The sequence below is a fragment of the Gigantopelta aegis genome, chromosome 12 (assembly GCF_016097555.1).
Source record: "Gigantopelta aegis isolate Gae_Host chromosome 12, Gae_host_genome, whole genome shotgun sequence".
NCBI classification, from domain to species: Eukaryota; Metazoa; Mollusca; class Gastropoda; order Neomphalida; family Peltospiridae; genus Gigantopelta; species Gigantopelta aegis.
In genome coordinates, this window is record NC_054710.1 from 29,462,107 (window position 1) to 29,481,098 (window position 18,992).

Consider the following 18,992-nt stretch of genomic DNA (forward strand, 5'->3'; position numbering starts at 1 on the left):
GGCGTAACCAGGACACCACTGTAGCTGGTTTAAACAAAACAAACTTTCATACCCATCAGTGTCTACTCTAAGACTTGCCTGGGGCTAAGGGGATGACTATTGTTTTCAACACCAGTCCAAGGGGCCGACCATTGTTTTCAACACCAGCAGTCCAAGGGGCCGACCATTGTTTTCAGCACCAGCAGTCCAAGGGGCCGACCATTGTTTTCAGCACCAGCAGTCCAAGGGCCGACCATTGTTTTCAGCACCAGCAGTCCAAGGGGCCGACCATTGTTTTCAGCACCAGCAGTCCAAGGGGCCGACCATTGTTTTCAGCATCAGCAGTCCAAGGGGCCGACCATTGTTTTCAGCACCAGCAGTCCAAGGGGCCGACAATTGTTTTCAACACCAGCAGTCCAAGGGGCCGACAATTGTTTTCAACACCAGCAGTCCAAGGGGGGCGACCATTGTTTTCAACACCAGCAGTCCAAGGGGCCGACCATTGTTTTCAACACCAGCAGTCCAAGGGGGGCGACCATTGTTTTCAACACCAGCAGTCCAAGGGGCCGACCATTGTTTTCAACACCAGCAGTCCAAGGGGCCGACCATTGTTTTCAACACCAACAGTCCAAGGGGCCAACCATTGTTTTCAGCACCAGCCAAGGAAGATCCATAGATGGGACAACCTGGTGATAACAGCAAACAGACACACACACAGTACTAAAAGGATTGAGTCGTTAATCATATTTATCTGGAGCTAGTTCAGCGTAATGGTGGTGAACAGATCTTGCTAATTTTTCGCTACACCCCAATTACAGTGATACGATTCTTCACGGCCGAATCGCGCGGGGCTCATTCCACGGAATGGCCTGCGACGGGAGATAAATCTGGGCAATCAATACTTGATCTGATTGGCTGCCAAGTCTGTTACTGCATGGCCGCCCGTACACGATGATTTATCTTCTACGGAATGGGTTCATGTTGGACTCTTTTTTTTTTTTTTCTCTCTCTTTTTTTTTTCATTATACTTTAGTTGTTAATTGATGTTCACAAGCGTTATTGAACAAGCTCGCAGTGATTTTCAACCATATGGCCTTTTTGTAGTGTAATGCTTTTTCTGGATCCAGACTAGAGAGTGCACTATAAATAGCACACGCCAGTTAAAAGGTGGTGCCAGTTTTATCTGGCAGTAATGATGCTGGTCACTTGATTACTCCTGAAGTTGTGTTCCATGTGTCTTTGTTTGTAGGTTACCTTTCCTTCTATCTTTGGCATTTTCAGATCGTTTGTTGATCTATCTGTCTATATGTTCATCTGTCCATCTGTCTGTCCGTCCATCCATCCGTCTGTCTGTCTGTCTGTCCATCCATCCATCCGTATGTCCGTCCATCCATCCGTCCGTCTGTCTGTCTGTCCATCCATCCATCCATCTGTCTGTCCATCCATCCGTCCATCTGTCCATCGATTGATCCATCCAACCATCCATCCATCCATCCATCCATCCACATATCTAACTATCCATCCACCTGTCCATACATCCATCCATCCATCCACATATCTAACTATCCATCCACCTGTCCATACATCCATCCATCCATCCACATATCTAACTATCCATCCACCTGTCCATCCATCCATCCATCCATCCACATATCTAACTATCCATCCACCTGTCCATACATCCATCCATCCATCCACATATCTAACTATCCATCCACCTGTCCATACATCCATCCATCCATCCACATATCTAACTATCCATCCATCTGCCCATCCATCCACCCATCCACCCATCCATCCATCCATCCTTCCATCCACCCATCCACCCATCCATCCATCTATCCAAAACCTAAGCAATACCCATTACTCATCAATCCAACCATCCACTGAATGAGTCCACTGATAGGAATCGGTCCAGCATTGTCCCAGCTGCCTGCTGGAATGGTTGATCAGCGTGTGGTATATAATCGGGCTCCAGAAATCGACAGTTTCACTATCTTGCCAAATGTTTGTCTCTAACTAATGGAATTTCATGCTTGATTACGTTCAAGTAGCACAGGCAAGCGGCCATCAATCGGTGTGGTGCCCTCTCAGTGTGTTACTCTGGTACTCACACTTGACGCGTCCCTCCACTGGCTTTCTCTAAAACTCTGCCAGGAAGAACACACTCTTAGCTACATGTGCCCTATCATCGGAAACACTTTGAAAATATGAAAGAACTGGAAGGATTTTTTTTTTTTTTTTTTATTGATTTTTTTACTCTTTTTTTTTTTGTGTGAGAGGGGAGTGGATGTTACAAGGGGGCATGTTTAAAAATTATTCGAAGAAACCTTTTGATCATTATGGATGGATGAGTGGATGCATAGATTGTTGGTGGTATATTAGATGGGCGAGAGGGTGGATGGATGGATGGACAGATGGATGGATGGACAGATGGATGGTTGAATGAACAGATGGATGGATGAATGGATGGATGGATGTTTAAATGATAGACTGATATATGGATAGTTGGATGAACAGATGGGTGTGTGTGTGTGTGTGTGTGGTGTATGTGTGTGGATAACAGATGGGTGTGTGTGAATAACAGATGTGTGGGTGTGGTGTGTGTGGATAACAGATGGGTGTGTGTGGTGTGTGTGTGTGTGTGTGGATAACAGATGGATGTGTGTAGGTGTGTGTGTGTGTGTGGATAACAGATGGATGGATGTGGGTGTGTGGTGTGTGTGGATACAGATGGGTGTGTGTGTGGTGTGTGTGTGTGGATAACAGATGGGTGGGTGTGTGTGTGTGTGTGAATAACAGATGGGTGTGTGTGTGCGTGCGTCTGTGTGTGGTGTGTGTGTGTGGATAACAGATGTGGGTGTGTGTGTGTGGATAACAGATGTGTGTGTGTGGTGTGTGTGTGTCAGATGGGTGTGGTGTGTGTGTGTCAGGTGTGTGTGTGTGGTGTGTGTGTGTCAGATGTGTGTGTGTGTGGGTGTAGATATATGGATGAGTACAAATGATGATAGTTGATGAACAGATGGGTGTATGTGTGTGGGTGTGTGTGGGTGTGTGTGTGGGTGTAGATATATGGATGAGTGCAAATGATGATAGTTGATGGAAGGAAGGAAGGAAGGAGAGACCACAGGGAAGGAGGTAGGGATATTTAAATAGAAGGTTGGGTATTTGAATACGTGGAGTGGCATTTATGTGCATAGGTAGTGGATAGATGATGGATGCTAACAATAATCAGTGCTGTAATATTACTTTTGTAGTCAACATATAAATGCATCCATGTATATGAAAATCCAACTTGAAAAATTATATACACTGACGCCCAAAAGAGATTAATTTGATAAATGTTGTTGCTAACCGAAAAGAACCAGTTTGCTTGTATCATGAAGGACATTGTGACATTTAGATGTTGAACTTCATAATACTTTTATATCCCACCATACCGTTTGTTTGTTTGTTTGTTTTCTATAATACAATTTCAAGATTTATAAGGTTTATTTTGGATGTCAGTGTACATTACTTCCAGTTTTTTGTCATACCAAATTAAAAAGAGTAGCCCATGAAGTAGCGACAGCAGGTTTCCTCCCTCAATATCTGTGTGGTCCTTAACCATATGTGACAGGGCTTCTAGAAATTTTAAAAAATCCACTAGCCATGGGATCAGTGTTTTAAGAAATTTAGTAGCCCTACTTTACTTTAAGTTAATACAAGTTTACTAAATAATAGTAATAATCAAACATATGCCACCTAAAGAGGGAGATAGAACTTAAAAACACTAACATTGTGGGTTGGAGTGGGTCAGGATATTCATATTTACAAAATAGACTTAACTGCAAAATTTGACAATTCTTTTTCACTAGCCGTCGAGCATGACAATAGAAGTTATTTACTAGCCCAACACTGAATATCACTAGCCATGGGAGTGGGGCTACCTACCATAATCTAAAAGCCCTGATATGTCTGATGCCATATAACTGTAAATAAAATGTGTTAAGTGCGTCATTAAATAAAAAACAGTTCCTTCCTTCCAGTTGTCTTGTCATGCCAACTTGTCAATGTTTTTTTCTCTTTTACAGGTGAATGGTACGCTGGTAACAAACAGAAATCACATAGATGTCGTCAAACTCATTAAATGTAAGTTGATTATTTTCTTTTGAACTGATGTGTACAGCACGCAACTAACCAACAAAGACATCCACAGTGTTTCTGCCAGAAAGAAAGTTTTGGGTATGGTGCTATGAAATTGAATATTTACAGTGTGTGTGCAGAATGCAAATGCAATCAATAGGGGGTAATGGGGGTGGGGGGGGGGGATCGCCTAGGATGAAAATGGGTTAGATTTAGGGTTAGATTTAGGGTTAGGGTTAAGAAAATCATACAGTAATGATAAAGAGTCATTACTTTTGTTAAAAGTTAAACTTTTTATTTGGGTATGGCGCCATGCCCATTTTAATCTCAGGCAGTAACCCTGATCTAGTCACCCATAGTTGGTTTTTATACACCCGTTTGTTGGTTTGTTGTTTTTCTATAATATGCTGGTAACGAACGGAAATCACATGGATGTCGTCAAACTCATTAAATGTAAGTTGATTATTTTCTTTTGAACTGACGTGTACAGCACGCAACTAACCAACAAAGTCATCTAGTCACCCATAGTTGGTTTTTATACATCCGTCTTTGACGGGTCACACTATGGTACGAAGTTGTCTATACCTTAGGTCCGTCTGTAAAGGAAATCCTTGTCCGGGCCATATCGTCCTTATCAGTTTATAAAGGATCATCAAACCGTATGTAACTACAACTTGGGATGGTGGTGTGTTGCATAGCATAACTAGGTCACTACGACCTATTTTTGACAGGTGTATCATGTATCTCACTGGTATTCTTTGTTCTTAGTTGGTACTTGTTCCAGTAAAGAACGAAATTTCAGAGAACTGTGTTTTATTCAACAACATTTTCAACACATTTTAGTTATGGTTATATTGCATCAGACATGGGTAAGAAAAGAAAGAAATGTTTTATTTAATATGGTTACGGACCACACAGATTTTGAGAGGAAACCCGCTGTCGCCACTTCATGGGCTACTCTTTCCGATTAGCAGCAAGGGATCTTTTATTTGCGCTTCCCACAGGCAGGATAGCACAAACCATGGTCTTTGTTGAACCAGTTATGGATCACTGGTTGGTGCAAGTGGTTTACACCTACTCATTGAGCCTTGCAGAGCACTCACTCAGGGTTTGGAGTCCCATGCCTCGACTGGGATCCGAACCCAGTACCTACCAGCCTGTTGACCGATGGCCTAACCATGACGCCACCGAGGCCGGACATATGGGTAAGAACCACGCAGGTATTGTTATTATGTCATATAATGAACTGTTACAATGAATTGATGAAGAACAGTTTCAGATAGGTTCTAATGAACAGAAAATGTGTTTCCCATAAAATTGGAAAACCTGAAGCCTGCACAACATCCATACAGATAGGGTCACTCCAGCCAGTGCACCACGACTGGTACATCAAAGGCAGTGGAATGTGCTATCCTGTTGCTGGGATGGTGCATATAAAAGATCCCTTGCTGCTAATCAAAAAGAGTAGCCTATGAAGTGGCAACAGTGGGTTTCCTCCCTCAGTAGATGCCATATCGTTTAGTTTATTTCTCTTTTTATAGTCTCAGTCCAGCCAGTGCTCCACAACTGGTGTAACAAAGGCTGTGGTATGTGCTATCATGTCTGTGTGATGGTGCATATAAAAGATCCCTTGCTGCTAATCGAAAAGAGTAGCCCATGAAGTGGCAACAGCAGGTTTCCTTTCTCAATATCTGTGTGATCCTTAACCACGTCCACCGCCATATAACCTTAAATAAAATGTGTTGAGTGCGTCGTTAAATAAAACATTTCCTTCCTTTCTTTCTTGTCAGTAAAATTAACAGGAGATTTTCAATACAAAATGAAATGAGCAACTGTTGTGTTATTGAATGTCGCGTGGGGTGTGTGTGTGTGTGTGTGTGTGTGTGTGTGTGTTAAAGTATAATACATTAGTACCAGATTTGTAAACATTTTTGTCTTTAGTATACCAGTTGTTCATGATTCCACATTAATCAAATTCTCAATGTATTTTAGATAGGGGAAAATCTATGTTAACCCAATGTCTTGAAAACCTGTTGGTTCATATTATAGTCATAACACACAAAGTGAGATAACATCTAGAAAGCTGACACGAAAATGAATTACAGATGCTCCTCAATTGAGCTGTTTGTCTACGTACAGAGAGATAGTGGCCAGATTAAACAGGAATAAAAAAAGCGAATTGATTGCATTTCTGTATTGAATTGGAGCATGATGGAGTGTATGGGAGCAAACCACTGCGGAGAGATTAAATATGACATCCGGGGTAATTTTTAAAAAGTCAGATCAGTTGATGAATCCGGGGTTGAAACTTGAGTTAAAAATCATGGTGACCAGAAGGGCCAGTTAAAATACATACATGCAAACTTTCCAATAAATGTTTTTTTGAGGGTACGTAATAAAAAAAACACAAATTCAAATCATAAGTGCTCCTACTATATGTGGTTTTGGGTTTGAATGTTTCGAAACGGGACACACAACAATTGCTTAAGGAAAGTGCCAAAAAGTGTGTGTGGGGGGTGGGGGGGGGGGGGGGGGCACACTTTTATATTTACACACTTTTACACTATTATAAAGCAAATATAAAGCAAAAGTGCAGCATCTCGTGATTTGACGAAAGATAAAAAGCAATTGTATTAATATAATCTGTCTGAAAATTATTAAAATATTTCCATTAATTTTCCAGATTTTAGGTACATGTAATTTTGCCGTCGGTCCATCTGGCAGAAATGCTAAGTTATGTACCGTATTGCAGGGGACAGTATTTCAAAATCATAGGTTTGTAGTCACTGAAATCGGACATTACTTAGATTGTATTGTTTAGATTTAAAATCATTTCCGTACATCCGAAGTCTTTCTGGTCATCCTGGTCTTTCTAATACTATGAAATGAATTTTTCTTATTTTAAAAAAATGCACGTACCTGTGAGAAGTAATGGTTATATAATAGACAAACTCAAGTTTCTAATATGAAATGCATTTTTCTTATTTTAAAAAAAATGCACGTACCTGTGAGAAGTAATGGTTATATAATGGACAAACTGAAGTTACTGATACTATGAAATGCATTTTTCATATTTAAAAAAAAATGCACGTACCTGTGAGAAGTAATGGTTATATAATAGACAAACTGAAGTTACTAATAATATGAAATGCATTTTTCGTATTTAAAACAAAATGCACATACCTATGAGAAGTAATGGTTTATAATAGACAAGTTTCTAATGCTATGAAATACATTTTTCTTATTTTAAAAAATGCACTTACAACTCAGGTCTACTTTTTAAAATTGTATTTTCCCTTTCAACATCACAGACTTTTGTTTTAGTCTGTTGTAACATTATCCAAACGTGTTACAGGTTTGTAGGTTAACCGTGCTTGGTGTCCATTTTCACGCATTGAAACTAGACTCCGTGACTTTAATAGACCCACTCCATAAAAGCTATAAGGGTTTGCCTCCGCATTTCCTTTATTAATAGTGATGGAGAGTTTGACGTTAAAAATATTGTTGCACAGCGCGCCGGGTGATTATTTTAGGAGTATAAAGCAATAAATGAATTGATAATCAATTATCCCAACACACTACCTCTTTTAACCATTGAGATTGGATCACAAGACCACACATATAAAAATGGACTGTATGTCAGCAAAACACTTTTTTTTATGATATAATTAATATGAAAAATAGACTCAAAATGGGCCAACAATGTTAAGTTTTTATTTCTGCAGCAGAGACTTGTTATTTCCCATTCCAACTGGTACAAAGGTATACTAAAAAACCTTTCTTTTCTTCGATCCCCAATAGCCAAAGATTCAACAATGTGCTGAGGTGCCATTAAACAGAAATTCCTTTCCTTTCCTAATAGTCACTGATCAAACAATATGCTGAGGTGTCATTAAACAAACATTCCTTTCCTTTCCTAATAGTCACTGATTAAACAATGTGCTGAGGTGTCATTAAACAGACATTCCTTTCCTTTCCTAATAGTCACTGATTAAACAATGTGCTGAGGTGTCATTAAACAGACATTCCTTTCCTTTCGTAATAGCCACTGATCAAACAATATGCTGAGGTGTCATTAAACAAACATTCCTTTCCTTTCCTAATAGTCACTGATCAAACAATATGCTGAGGTGTCATTAAACAGACATTCCTTTCCATTCCTAAGTCACTGATTAAACAATGTGCTGAGGTGTCATTAAACATACATTCCTTTCCATTCCTAATAGTCACTGATTAAACAATGTATTGGGATGTCGTTAAACAAACATTCCTTTCCTTTCCTAATAGTCACTGGTTAAACAATGTGCTGGGGTGTCATTAAACAAACATTCCTTTCCTTTCGTAATAGCCACTGATCAAACAATGTGCTGAGGTGTCATTAAACAAACATCCCTTTCCTTTCCTAATAGCCACTGACCAAACAATGTGCTGGGGTGTCATTAAACAAACATTCCTTTCCTTTCCTAATAGTCACTGATTAAACAATGTGCTGGGGTGTCGTTAAACAAACATTCCTTTCCATTCCTAATAGTCACTGATTAAACAATGTATTGGGATGTCGTTAAACAAACATTCCTTTCCTTTCCTAATAGTCACTGGTTAAACAATGTGCTGGGGTGTCGTTAAACAAACATTCCTTTCCTTTCCTAATAGCCACTGATCAAACAATGTGCTGGGGTGTCGTTAAACAAACATTTCTTTCCTTTCCTAATAGCCACTGATCAAACAATGTGCTGGGGTATCATTAAACAAACATTCCTTTCCTTTCCTAATAGATACTGATCAAACAATGTGCTGGGGTCTCATTAAACAATCATTCCATTACAAGTGCCATTAACAAACATTAAGACTTTTTTTCCCCCCTAATAGCCCCTTGATTGAACAGTCTGTTAACTAGTCATTAAACAAACATTTTAGTTTTTTCATTGTAACATTCTGCTTAGCAGTCGCTTGTAACTTCTCGGCCATAAATTCATTTCTTGTTAGGTGACTGGCTAAGCTTTCCTGCCGTATTGGACTGCGAAATGAAATAAAAATTGATAACAATAACATGCTATCAATTACACACAATAACTGCAGCCGGTTTCAGACTATAAATCATTATGACATTTCATTTCTCGTATTAATCAATACGTCGGTGATCCAAGTAACTTGGTCATATTTGAATTACCAAATCATATAACTGTTGTTCAGATGGAAGAATTAATTGCACAGTTTTGCGATTCAGGGGCGGGATGTAGCCCAGTGGTAAAGCGCTCGCTTGATGCGCGGTCGGTCTGAGATCGATCCCCATCGGTGGGCCTATTGGGCTATTTCTCATTCCAGCCAGTGCACCACGACTGGTATATCAAAGGCCGTGGTATGTACTACCCTGTGTGGGATGGTGCGTATAAAAGATCCCTTGCTGCTAATCAAAAAGAGTAGCCCATGAATTGGCGACAGCGGGTTTCCTCTCTCAATATTACCAAATGTTTGATATTCAATAGGCGATCACCAATTAATCAGCATGCTCAAGAAGTGTTGTTGAAACAAAACAAGCTCATTCATTCATTTATTGTTAAGTCTGTGCTTATATCCAATTAAGGTTCAAGAACGCTGTCCTGGGCACACACCTGACCTATCTAGACTGTCTTATCAGGACTGTGTGTTAGTTTTTAGTGGTTATTGAGAGAGAGAAGTCAGTGTATATTGGCCTTACACTTAACCACTGAGTTGTTAAACTCGCTCTGGGTGGGAGCCAGTATCGGGCTGTGAACCCAGTACCTACCAGCCTTACTTCTCATAGCTTAACCACGAAAACCACAGAGACCTGTAAACAGATTTTACTTTTTACCTTTTGAGTCGTTAAACTCGCTCTGGGTGGGAGCCAGTATCGGGCTGTGAACCCAGTACCTACCAGCCTTACTTCTCATAGCTTAACCACTAAAACCACAGATACCTGTAAACAAATTTTACTTTTTACCTTTTGAGTCGTTAAACTCGCTCTGGGTGGGAGCCAGTACCGGGCTGTGAACCCAGTACCTACCAGCCTTACTTCTCATAGCTTAACCACTAAAACCACAGAGACCTGTAAACAGATTTTACTTTTTACCTTTTGAGTCGTTAAACTCGCTCTGGGTGGGAGCCAGTACCGGGCTGTAAACCCAGTACCTACCAGCCTTACTTCTCATAGCTTAACCACTAAAACCACAGAGACCTGTAAACAGATTTTACTTTTTACCTTTTGAGTCGTTAAACTCTCTCTGGGTGGGAGCCAGTACCGGGCTGTGAACCCAGTACCTACCAGCCTTACTTCTGACAGCTTGACCACTACACCACTGAGACCTGTAAACAGATTTTACTTTTTACCATTGAGTCGTTAAAATCGCTCTGGTTAGGAGCTGATACCAGGCTGCGAACCCAGTACCCACCAGCCTTACTTCTGACAGCTTAACCACTATACTATCGACGCCTGTAAACAGATTTTACTTTTTTACCAAATACATACCAACGAACCATGTGGTCCATCTTTGCGTGTACATTCCCACACAGCTGTTTTTATCTGTATGGTTCTGGCATGGAAAAAGGTGCAGTGACTGACTCCAGTTAATAACCGCAAACCGCCTTCAATCAATGTACTCTTGATCATTATGAAAATTGAACACTGCAAGCGCCTGCGAAAGAAAGCAAGACAGCAGCAGTTGTTGTTGTGTGTGTGTGTGAGAGAGATAGATCGAGAGAGTGAGAGACGAAGAACTGTGGTGTGAGATGCACCAACGAGTACTGTGAGATCTCCGCGGCACCGTCTCACAGTTTTTGGTGTCTCACAGTTTCGTCTCACATCTGAAAGTTGTTGAAGCTGGCTGTACATTAGCACACACACGGAACTATGAGAGGGCGTGGCCCAGTAAGGAAAAGCGAGTTGCCTGACATTATGGAAACAATAGAGTGTGGCTCACCTCAAGATGTGCAGTAGTTCTCCACAGCAGTGCTATTCACAGACTGGAGGCTTGGTTAAATTAGAAACTTTTATCAAGGATTTCATTCAACTGCTTATATCCTGGGGTTGTTGTTTTTTTATGAACTTTCTTGAGGATTCAGGTGGATTATGTATCTTGGATTTTGATTTAGAAACTTTTTTAAGGAATCACTTTAATTACTTATCTAAGAAACTTTTATCAACCATTTGATTCAACTGCTTATATCCTGTTTTTATTTTTTTATTATGAACTTTCTTGAGGATTCAGTTTAACATAATAACAAAATATTTTGGATTTGACTATAAAGTTTGAAGAGTCATTTTAACTACACATCTGGATTTGGTTTCAGAAACTTGCTCAAGGATTCCGTTTAACTACTTGTATTGGATTTGGTTTTAGAAACTTTTTTAAATATTCAGGTCACAAATCATGGATTTAGTTTTAGAAATTTATTTTAAGGATTCACTTTAACTGTGATATGTGGATAGGTTTCAAGAACATCTTAAGGATACACTAAAGACTTACTTGGATTGTTCTGTTTGTTGGATTTTGCAAGGAGTTTTTACTTTGCAGGTAAGTTTTGAAGGAGTAGTACTTTTGAACATGATTAATTTATTTTGTGATATTAGTATCTTGCAAGGTGTCTTAGATTGAATTAGACCTCTTTGTTTAAGTGTGGGGGGGGGGAGGGGGGGCGGATGTAGCCCAGTGGTAAAGCTTTCGCTTGATACACAGTTGGTCTGGGATCGATCCCTGTCGGTGGGTCCATTGAGCTATTTTTCGTTCCAGCCAGTGCACCACAACTGGTATATCAAAGGCCATGGTATGTGTTATCCTGTCTGTTGAATGGTGCTAATTGGAAAGAGTAGCTCATGAAGTGGCGACGGTGGGTTTCCCCTCATATCTGTGTGGTCCTTAACCATATGTGTGACGCCATATAACCGTAAATAAAATGTGTTGAGTGCGTCGTTAAATAAAACATTTCCTTTCCTCTTTGTTTAAGGGGAACTCCTTGGGATTAGTTCAAGGAGAGTAATTTTTACCTCTCCTCAGTATGTGGAGTTATATGGTATCAGTTTGGTAATATCTTAAATGGCTCGATCCCTATATTCTAAGTTAGGGGAACAACTGGTAATCTCTCCCCTCAGTTTTGTTTCAGTGAAGTCTGTTGAATAATCAGAGATGTGATTTGTTCAGCTTTTATCTGATTTCAGTGTTTTTTGCTGTTCAAAAATAATTTTCACAAAGCAAATTGGATTTGTTCTGAAATGTTGAAAAAAAATTGCCTTTATTTAGGTGTGGTACAGAGGTTTCTTCTCTCTTCTCTCATTTAAAGATAATTTCAGCTGTTATTTTTAAATGAGTGTCTTATCCCTATCTGAATTATATTTGGGTTTATACTTTGTAGGTAACTTTTGAAAAGAATACGTTAGAACATAATTAGTTTATTTTTGTGATCGTTTACCAAACTTGCCATAATACGCCAGTGACTCAACTGTCAAGAATTTGTCTCGTATTGTAAAGTCCATGCCACCTTTGTTCACATTACTTTATAGATTAATTATCTTTTGGAAGGTGTTTAACCTACACATGTGACTGTGAATATGCCACCTCCTAATTTAAAATACAGTGAACACATTAATTTACAGTTGTTTTAAAGTTTGTTTTTAATGACGCCACTATAATAGCACGTTGATTAATTAGTCAGACATCATGCATATGAAAATTCTGACATCTAATATACAGGGGGCGGAACGTAGCCCAGTGATAGAGCCTTCGCTTGATGCGCGGTCGGTCCAGGATTGATCACGGTCAGTGGGCCCATTGGGCTATTTCTCGCTCCAGCCAGTGCACCACAACTGGTATATCAAAGGCTGTGGTATGTGTTATCCTGTCTGTGGGATGGTGCATATAAAATATCCCTTATTGCTAATTGAAGTGGCGACAGCAGGTTTCTTCTCTCAATATCTGCGTGGTCCTTAACCATATGTCCGACACCATATACCATAAATAAAATGTGTTGAGTGCATCATTAAATAAACCAGTTCCTTCTAATATATACAGAGAAAAAAACCCACTACATTTTTCCACTACTAGCAAGCGATTTACTCTCCATAGACAGGATAGCACATACCACAAACTTTGATTTACCAGTCATGGGATATGGGGGGAAAACCCAGCACATACCACAGACTTTGATATACCAGTCGTGGGTCACTGGTTGGAATGGAATAATACCAGACACTACAGAATATACCACAATCTTTGATTTACCAGTCGTGGTTCATGGGAAAAACCCAGCATACATCATGACCTTTGATATATCAGTCATAGGTCACTGGTTGGAATGGAACAATACCAGACATGACAGAATATACCACAACCTTTGATTTACCAGTCGTGGGGCATGGGGAAAAACGCCCAGCATACATCATGGCCTTCGATATACCAGTCGTAGGTCACTGGTTGGAATGGAACAATACCAGACACGACAGAATATACCACAACCTTTGATTTACCAGTCGTGGGGCATGGGAAAACCCCCAACACACATCAATGCCAGTGGGTAAAATGGGCATGGCACTATACCCAGTTTTTTTTGCATATTTAATTTTTTTAAGTTTGACAAAATCAATTACTCTTGTCATTACTGTATGATTTTCTTAAACCTATCCCATTTTCTTTCTGAGGGAGGCCCTCCATACCCCCTACACACATTATAAATATTCAATTTCATAGAGCCATATCCAAACATTTATTTCTGGCTGAAACACTGATCATGAACTTTGATATACAAGTCGTGGAGTACTGGATGGAATGGAACAATAGCTGATGGGTTTAATTATCAGATGGGTGGGGGGAGGGGTACATGTCCTTTGATCTATCCTGCCTGAAGCAGGTGCTCAGCCAATGAGTCGTATCCCACAAAATGGATTTGTTTAGTTGAAGAACGGTTTTAATCAGATGCGATCCCTGTGGCTTGGCGAGAAACATTCAACATGTACATCATTACCCTAATCAGATGATTGTTGCTATAGTTTTAAAAGCCCAGCATTTGGTTCTCTTTATTAAACTACAACCTCCCCCACTCACCCCCCCCCCATGATAACTACGACCTGTTACTGTTAAAACCGGTTTCGTTAATTCGTTCGCTAGTTTCGATATACTCACCTGACTTGAAATAGGTCTGACGCACCTGTCAGCCACATGTATATTTCTCAACCAGCTCCATTGCTATGAAACCGATTTTTGCAGACTTGTTGGGAAATATTTATACATAAATATATATATATATATATATATATATATATATATATATACATATATATATATATATATATATATATATATATACACACACACACACACACACACACACACAACCCTGTACAACCAGCCTTCTTAGACTACATTTAAAGACATTTGACATGTGAACACAATCAAAGAAAGAAGTGTTTTATTTAACGACGCACTCAACACATTTTATTTACGGTTAAGAACCACACAGATTTTGAGAGGAAAACCTACTGTCGCCACTTCATGGGCTACTCTTTCCGATTAGCTGCAAGGGATCTTTTATCTGCACTTTCCACAGACAGGATAGCACAAACCATGGGCTTTGTTGAACCAGTTACGGATCACTGGTCGGTGCAAGTGGCTTACACCTACCCATTGAGCCTTGCGGAGCACTCACTCAGGGTTTGGAGTCGGTATCTGGATTAAAAATCCCATGCCTCGACTGGGATCCGAACCCAGTACCTACCAGCCTGTTTACCGATGGCCTAACCATGACACCACCGAGGCCGGTCTATGAACACAATCGGTGCTCCATGACTGGTATATCAAAGATTGGTATAAATGCATGCACTGTTTTGTCTGTGCGAAAATTCCATATAAAAGATCCCTTGTTCTCAGATTCCACTTAAACATATATGCGAGTCCTGTGTATGCAATCAGTGTCCCCACAACTGGTATATATAAAGACAGTGGTGTGCACTGTCCTGTTTGTGAGAAAAGTTCATATAAAAGATCCCTTTTTTTCAGACTACATTTAAAGATATACGACTCCCTGTGTACATAACTAGTGCTCCACAACTGGCATATCAAAGATTGTGGGACATGTATGCACTTTTCTGTCTGTGGAAATAGTGCATATATAAAAGATCCATTGCTGCTAATGGGGGAAAAAGTAGTGTGTTTCGTCTTAAGGGTATACATCAGATTAATCAAATTTTTGACATCCAATACCAGATGATTAATATATCAATGTGCTCTAGAGGTGTCGTTAAAGAAAATAAACATGACCTATGACTATGTCAGAATTATCAATATGTGATAATTAATAAATCAATATGTTGCAGTGGTGTCAAGAAACTAAACAAACTTTAATCATTCCATATTGTCAGTAGTCATGATAAAGTGTGTTACCACACTGTGTAATGTTTCCATATCGATAGGGGCGAGACGTAGCCCAGTAGTACAGCGCTTGCTTGATGCACGGTCGGTCTGGGATCGATCCCTGTTGGTGGGCTCATTGGGCTATTTCTCGCTCCAGCCAGTGCACCACGACTAGTACATCAAAGGCCGTGGTATGTACTACCCTGTCTGTGGGATGGTGCATATGAAAGAACCCTTGCTGCTAATCGAAAAGAGAAGTCCATGAAGTGGCGACAGCGTGTTTCTCTCTCAATATCTGTGTGGTCCTTAATCATTCGTCTGACACCATATAACCGTAAATAAAATGTGTTTAGTGTGTCATTAAATAAAACATTTCTTGATAAAGTGTTTTATCACACAGTGTAATTTTTCCATATTGATGTACTGGCAGGGCTTTAGATGTTACTAATTTGCCCACAACGAGGACTTTTGTATTTTTTTGAGTTGTGAAAGGCTGTAGAGTTAACATTATTCAGAAGAAGGAGAAGTTTGTTTTGTTTAACGACACCACTAGAGCACACTGATTTATTAATAATCATCAGCTATTCGATGTCAAACATTTGGTAATTTTGACATATAGTCTTAGAGAGGAAACCCGCTACATTTTTCCATTAGTAACAAGGAGTCTTTTTTATATGCACCATCCCACAGACAAGATAACACATACCACGGCCTTTGATATACCAGTCGTGGTGCAGTGGCTGAAACGAGAAATAGCTCAATGGGCCCACTGGCGGGGATCGATCCCAAACTGACCGAGCATCAATCGAACGCTTTATCACTGGGCTACATCCCATCTCCCATTATTGAGAAATGCATTTCAATGTTTGTACGTAATTTGGGCGTGATTATTTTAGGTGTATGTATTTTGCGCATAGCGTTTATCCCCTCGACTTTGATGCAGTCTAGGGGTGGATGTAGCCCAGTGGTAAAGCACTCGCTTGATGCGTGGTCGGTCTGGGATCGATCCCCAGCGGTGGGCCCATTGTGCTATTTCTCGTTCCAGCCAGTGCACTACAACTGGTACATCAAACGCTGTGGTATGTGCTTTCCAGTCTGGGGGAAAGTGCATATAAAAGATCCCTTGCGGCATTAGGAAAAATGTAGCGGGTTTCTTCTGTTGACTATGAGTCAGAATTACCAAATGTTTGACGTCCAATAGCCAATGATTAATTAATCAATGTGCTCTAGTGGTGTTGTTAAACAAAAGAAACTTTTTTTTTTCTTTCTTTGATGCAATCTAAAAGCCATGACTGGAACAAGTGCCTTTAACTGGTTTGTTTGTAATGTGGTTTTGTTATGTTGGTGTGTGTCGGTTTAGAGCTCCTCGCTATTCAAAGCAGGTGTGTTTCTCAGGTACGCACATCTTGCTACCAGGTTTATGGAACATGTCTGTGTATGTCGTTAATACCCACCATCAAACGCCCAAGGTGAGAAGGTCGTTCTGCTTTCAAGACAATTGTGATATGTAAAAAGCTAATGGTTTCCTTTCCGTTTTCTTTTTTCCAGCTTCGTGCACTTGACTGTTATCATAAGTTACACTTTGCTATAGTCTGTCCCAAAGAGAACACCTTTTTTTTTTATGCTATAGAATTTACTACAACTTATTTATGTCTGTGCCAGTTGATTTGTAAATTGCACATAAAAGTAGGATTTTTATGCTATTTTCAAAATGTTTTTACTTTTCGTCTTACGTCAAACCAAACTGAAGTTATTTACAAAAAAACTTTTTCATAGAATGATGGGACGGACTATAGTTAATTTATGGTTGTATTGCACCATAAGTGTGTGTTTTATTTCTTAATTTTATTTTAGTGCCCGTGTTTCCTTCTTTATGACACTCTCAACACATTTTATGGTTAAGGACCATACAGATATTGAGAAAGGAAACCTGCTGTCACCACTTCATGGGCTACTCTTTTCGATAGCAGCAAGGGATCTTTTATATGCACCATCCCACAGACAGAGTAGTACATACCATGGCCTTTGATATACTAGTGCACTGGCTGAAATGAGAAATAGCGCAATGGGGCCACTGACGGGGATCGATCTTACACTGACCGAGCATCGAGCGAGCGCTGTACCACTGTGCTATATCCCGCCCACCTAATAGCTGATAAAAAAGTTTGTTTATTTTGTTTAATGACACCACTAGAGCACATTGATTTATTAATTTATTAATCATCGGCTATTGGATGTCAAACATTTGGGTAATTTTGACATATAGTCTTAGAGAGGAAACCCGCTACATTTTGCCATTAGTTGCCAGGGAATCTTTATATGCACCATCCCACGGACAGGACAGTATATACCACATCCTTTGATATACTAGTTGTAGTGCACTAGCTGGATATTGTAGTGATCTGTTGCTAAATAAACGTACTGTATGTGTACAAAACCATGCTGTACAGTGCTATAAGGTAACAGCTAAACAGTCTCCGCCATCTGCTGAGGACATGTTCCTCCTTGATGCTGTGAGGTTTGATTGGAAATGGAATACCGCAGTGTACAAAGTTGAAGATCCTAAAATAATTTTCTGTGGTTCAGATATTGTGTGTATATGAGCCATTTATGATTTTCATTTGCTGAAATTAAGAAATTCTTTAATATTTGTTGGTAATTTGTGCATGTGTTAACTTATGAATGGGTCAGTATAAATTAAGTTTTGTTCAGGGCTTGAAATTAGGAACTTAACTTACAGCTAGCCGAGATTGACTTCAAGGTGAACATATACAATACACATTGTGAGTGTTATACGTCAAGAAATTCATGCAAAAAATGACAAACAATACTTATATAACAATTCACATGTAGCTGTCGTAAATTTGAACATTAAGAAACCAACTATGGGTGGGTGGTTGACGGTTTGACTTGTTCTGTGCTGTGAACAGTGGACTGATAAAGATTTAAGCAGTATTAAGCAGGAGACATTCAAGAACCAACTATGGGTGGGTGGTTGATGTCATTGGTTTGACTTGTTCTGTGCTGTGAACAGTGGACTGATAAAGATTTAAGGAGTATTAAGCAGGAGACATTAAAAAACCAACTATGGGTGCGTGGTTGACGTCATTGGTTTGACTTGTTCCCTACTGTGAACAGTGGACTGATAAAGATTTAAGGAATATTAAGCAGGAGACATTAAAAAACCAACTATGGGTGGGTGGTTGACTTCAGGGCTAAATTTTCTACTGTACTGTGAACAGTGGACTGATAGATGTCAGGAGAAAGTTGAAATGATGTTTTTCTTTTTTTTTTCATTTATCTTCTGAAGCTATATTTTTTAACAAGTGTTAACTTTGAGAACTTCACAACACACGTTTGCTGTCAATGCAGAAGCTTTGTGAGATATATTTGAGATAAAGATTGTTAAATGACAGCAAGATGAATGAGCCTCCTCCATTCTCTGTTGACTGTATTTACCTACATCGGTGATGGGTCGGCCATCTTGTGCTGCTTTAAATATAATGTGTGTACGTATTGAAATACATCGGT

General features: G+C 39.7%; 1 protein-coding gene across 11 annotated transcripts in view; it reads left to right on the forward strand.

The window, feature by feature from the left end:
- The window catches only part of LOC121386174 (rho guanine nucleotide exchange factor 11-like), a 178,999-nt gene that overhangs the window by 58,227 nt on the left and 101,780 nt on the right, over positions 1-18,992 (forward strand). For all 11 annotated transcript variants that reach the window (XM_041516978.1, XM_041516973.1, XM_041516976.1 and 8 more), the window contains one exon: positions 4,053-4,110. In XM_041516978.1, coding sequence (XP_041372912.1) covers positions 4,053-4,110 — 58 coding nt within the window. The remainder of the gene's footprint in view (positions 1-4,052; positions 4,111-18,992) is intronic.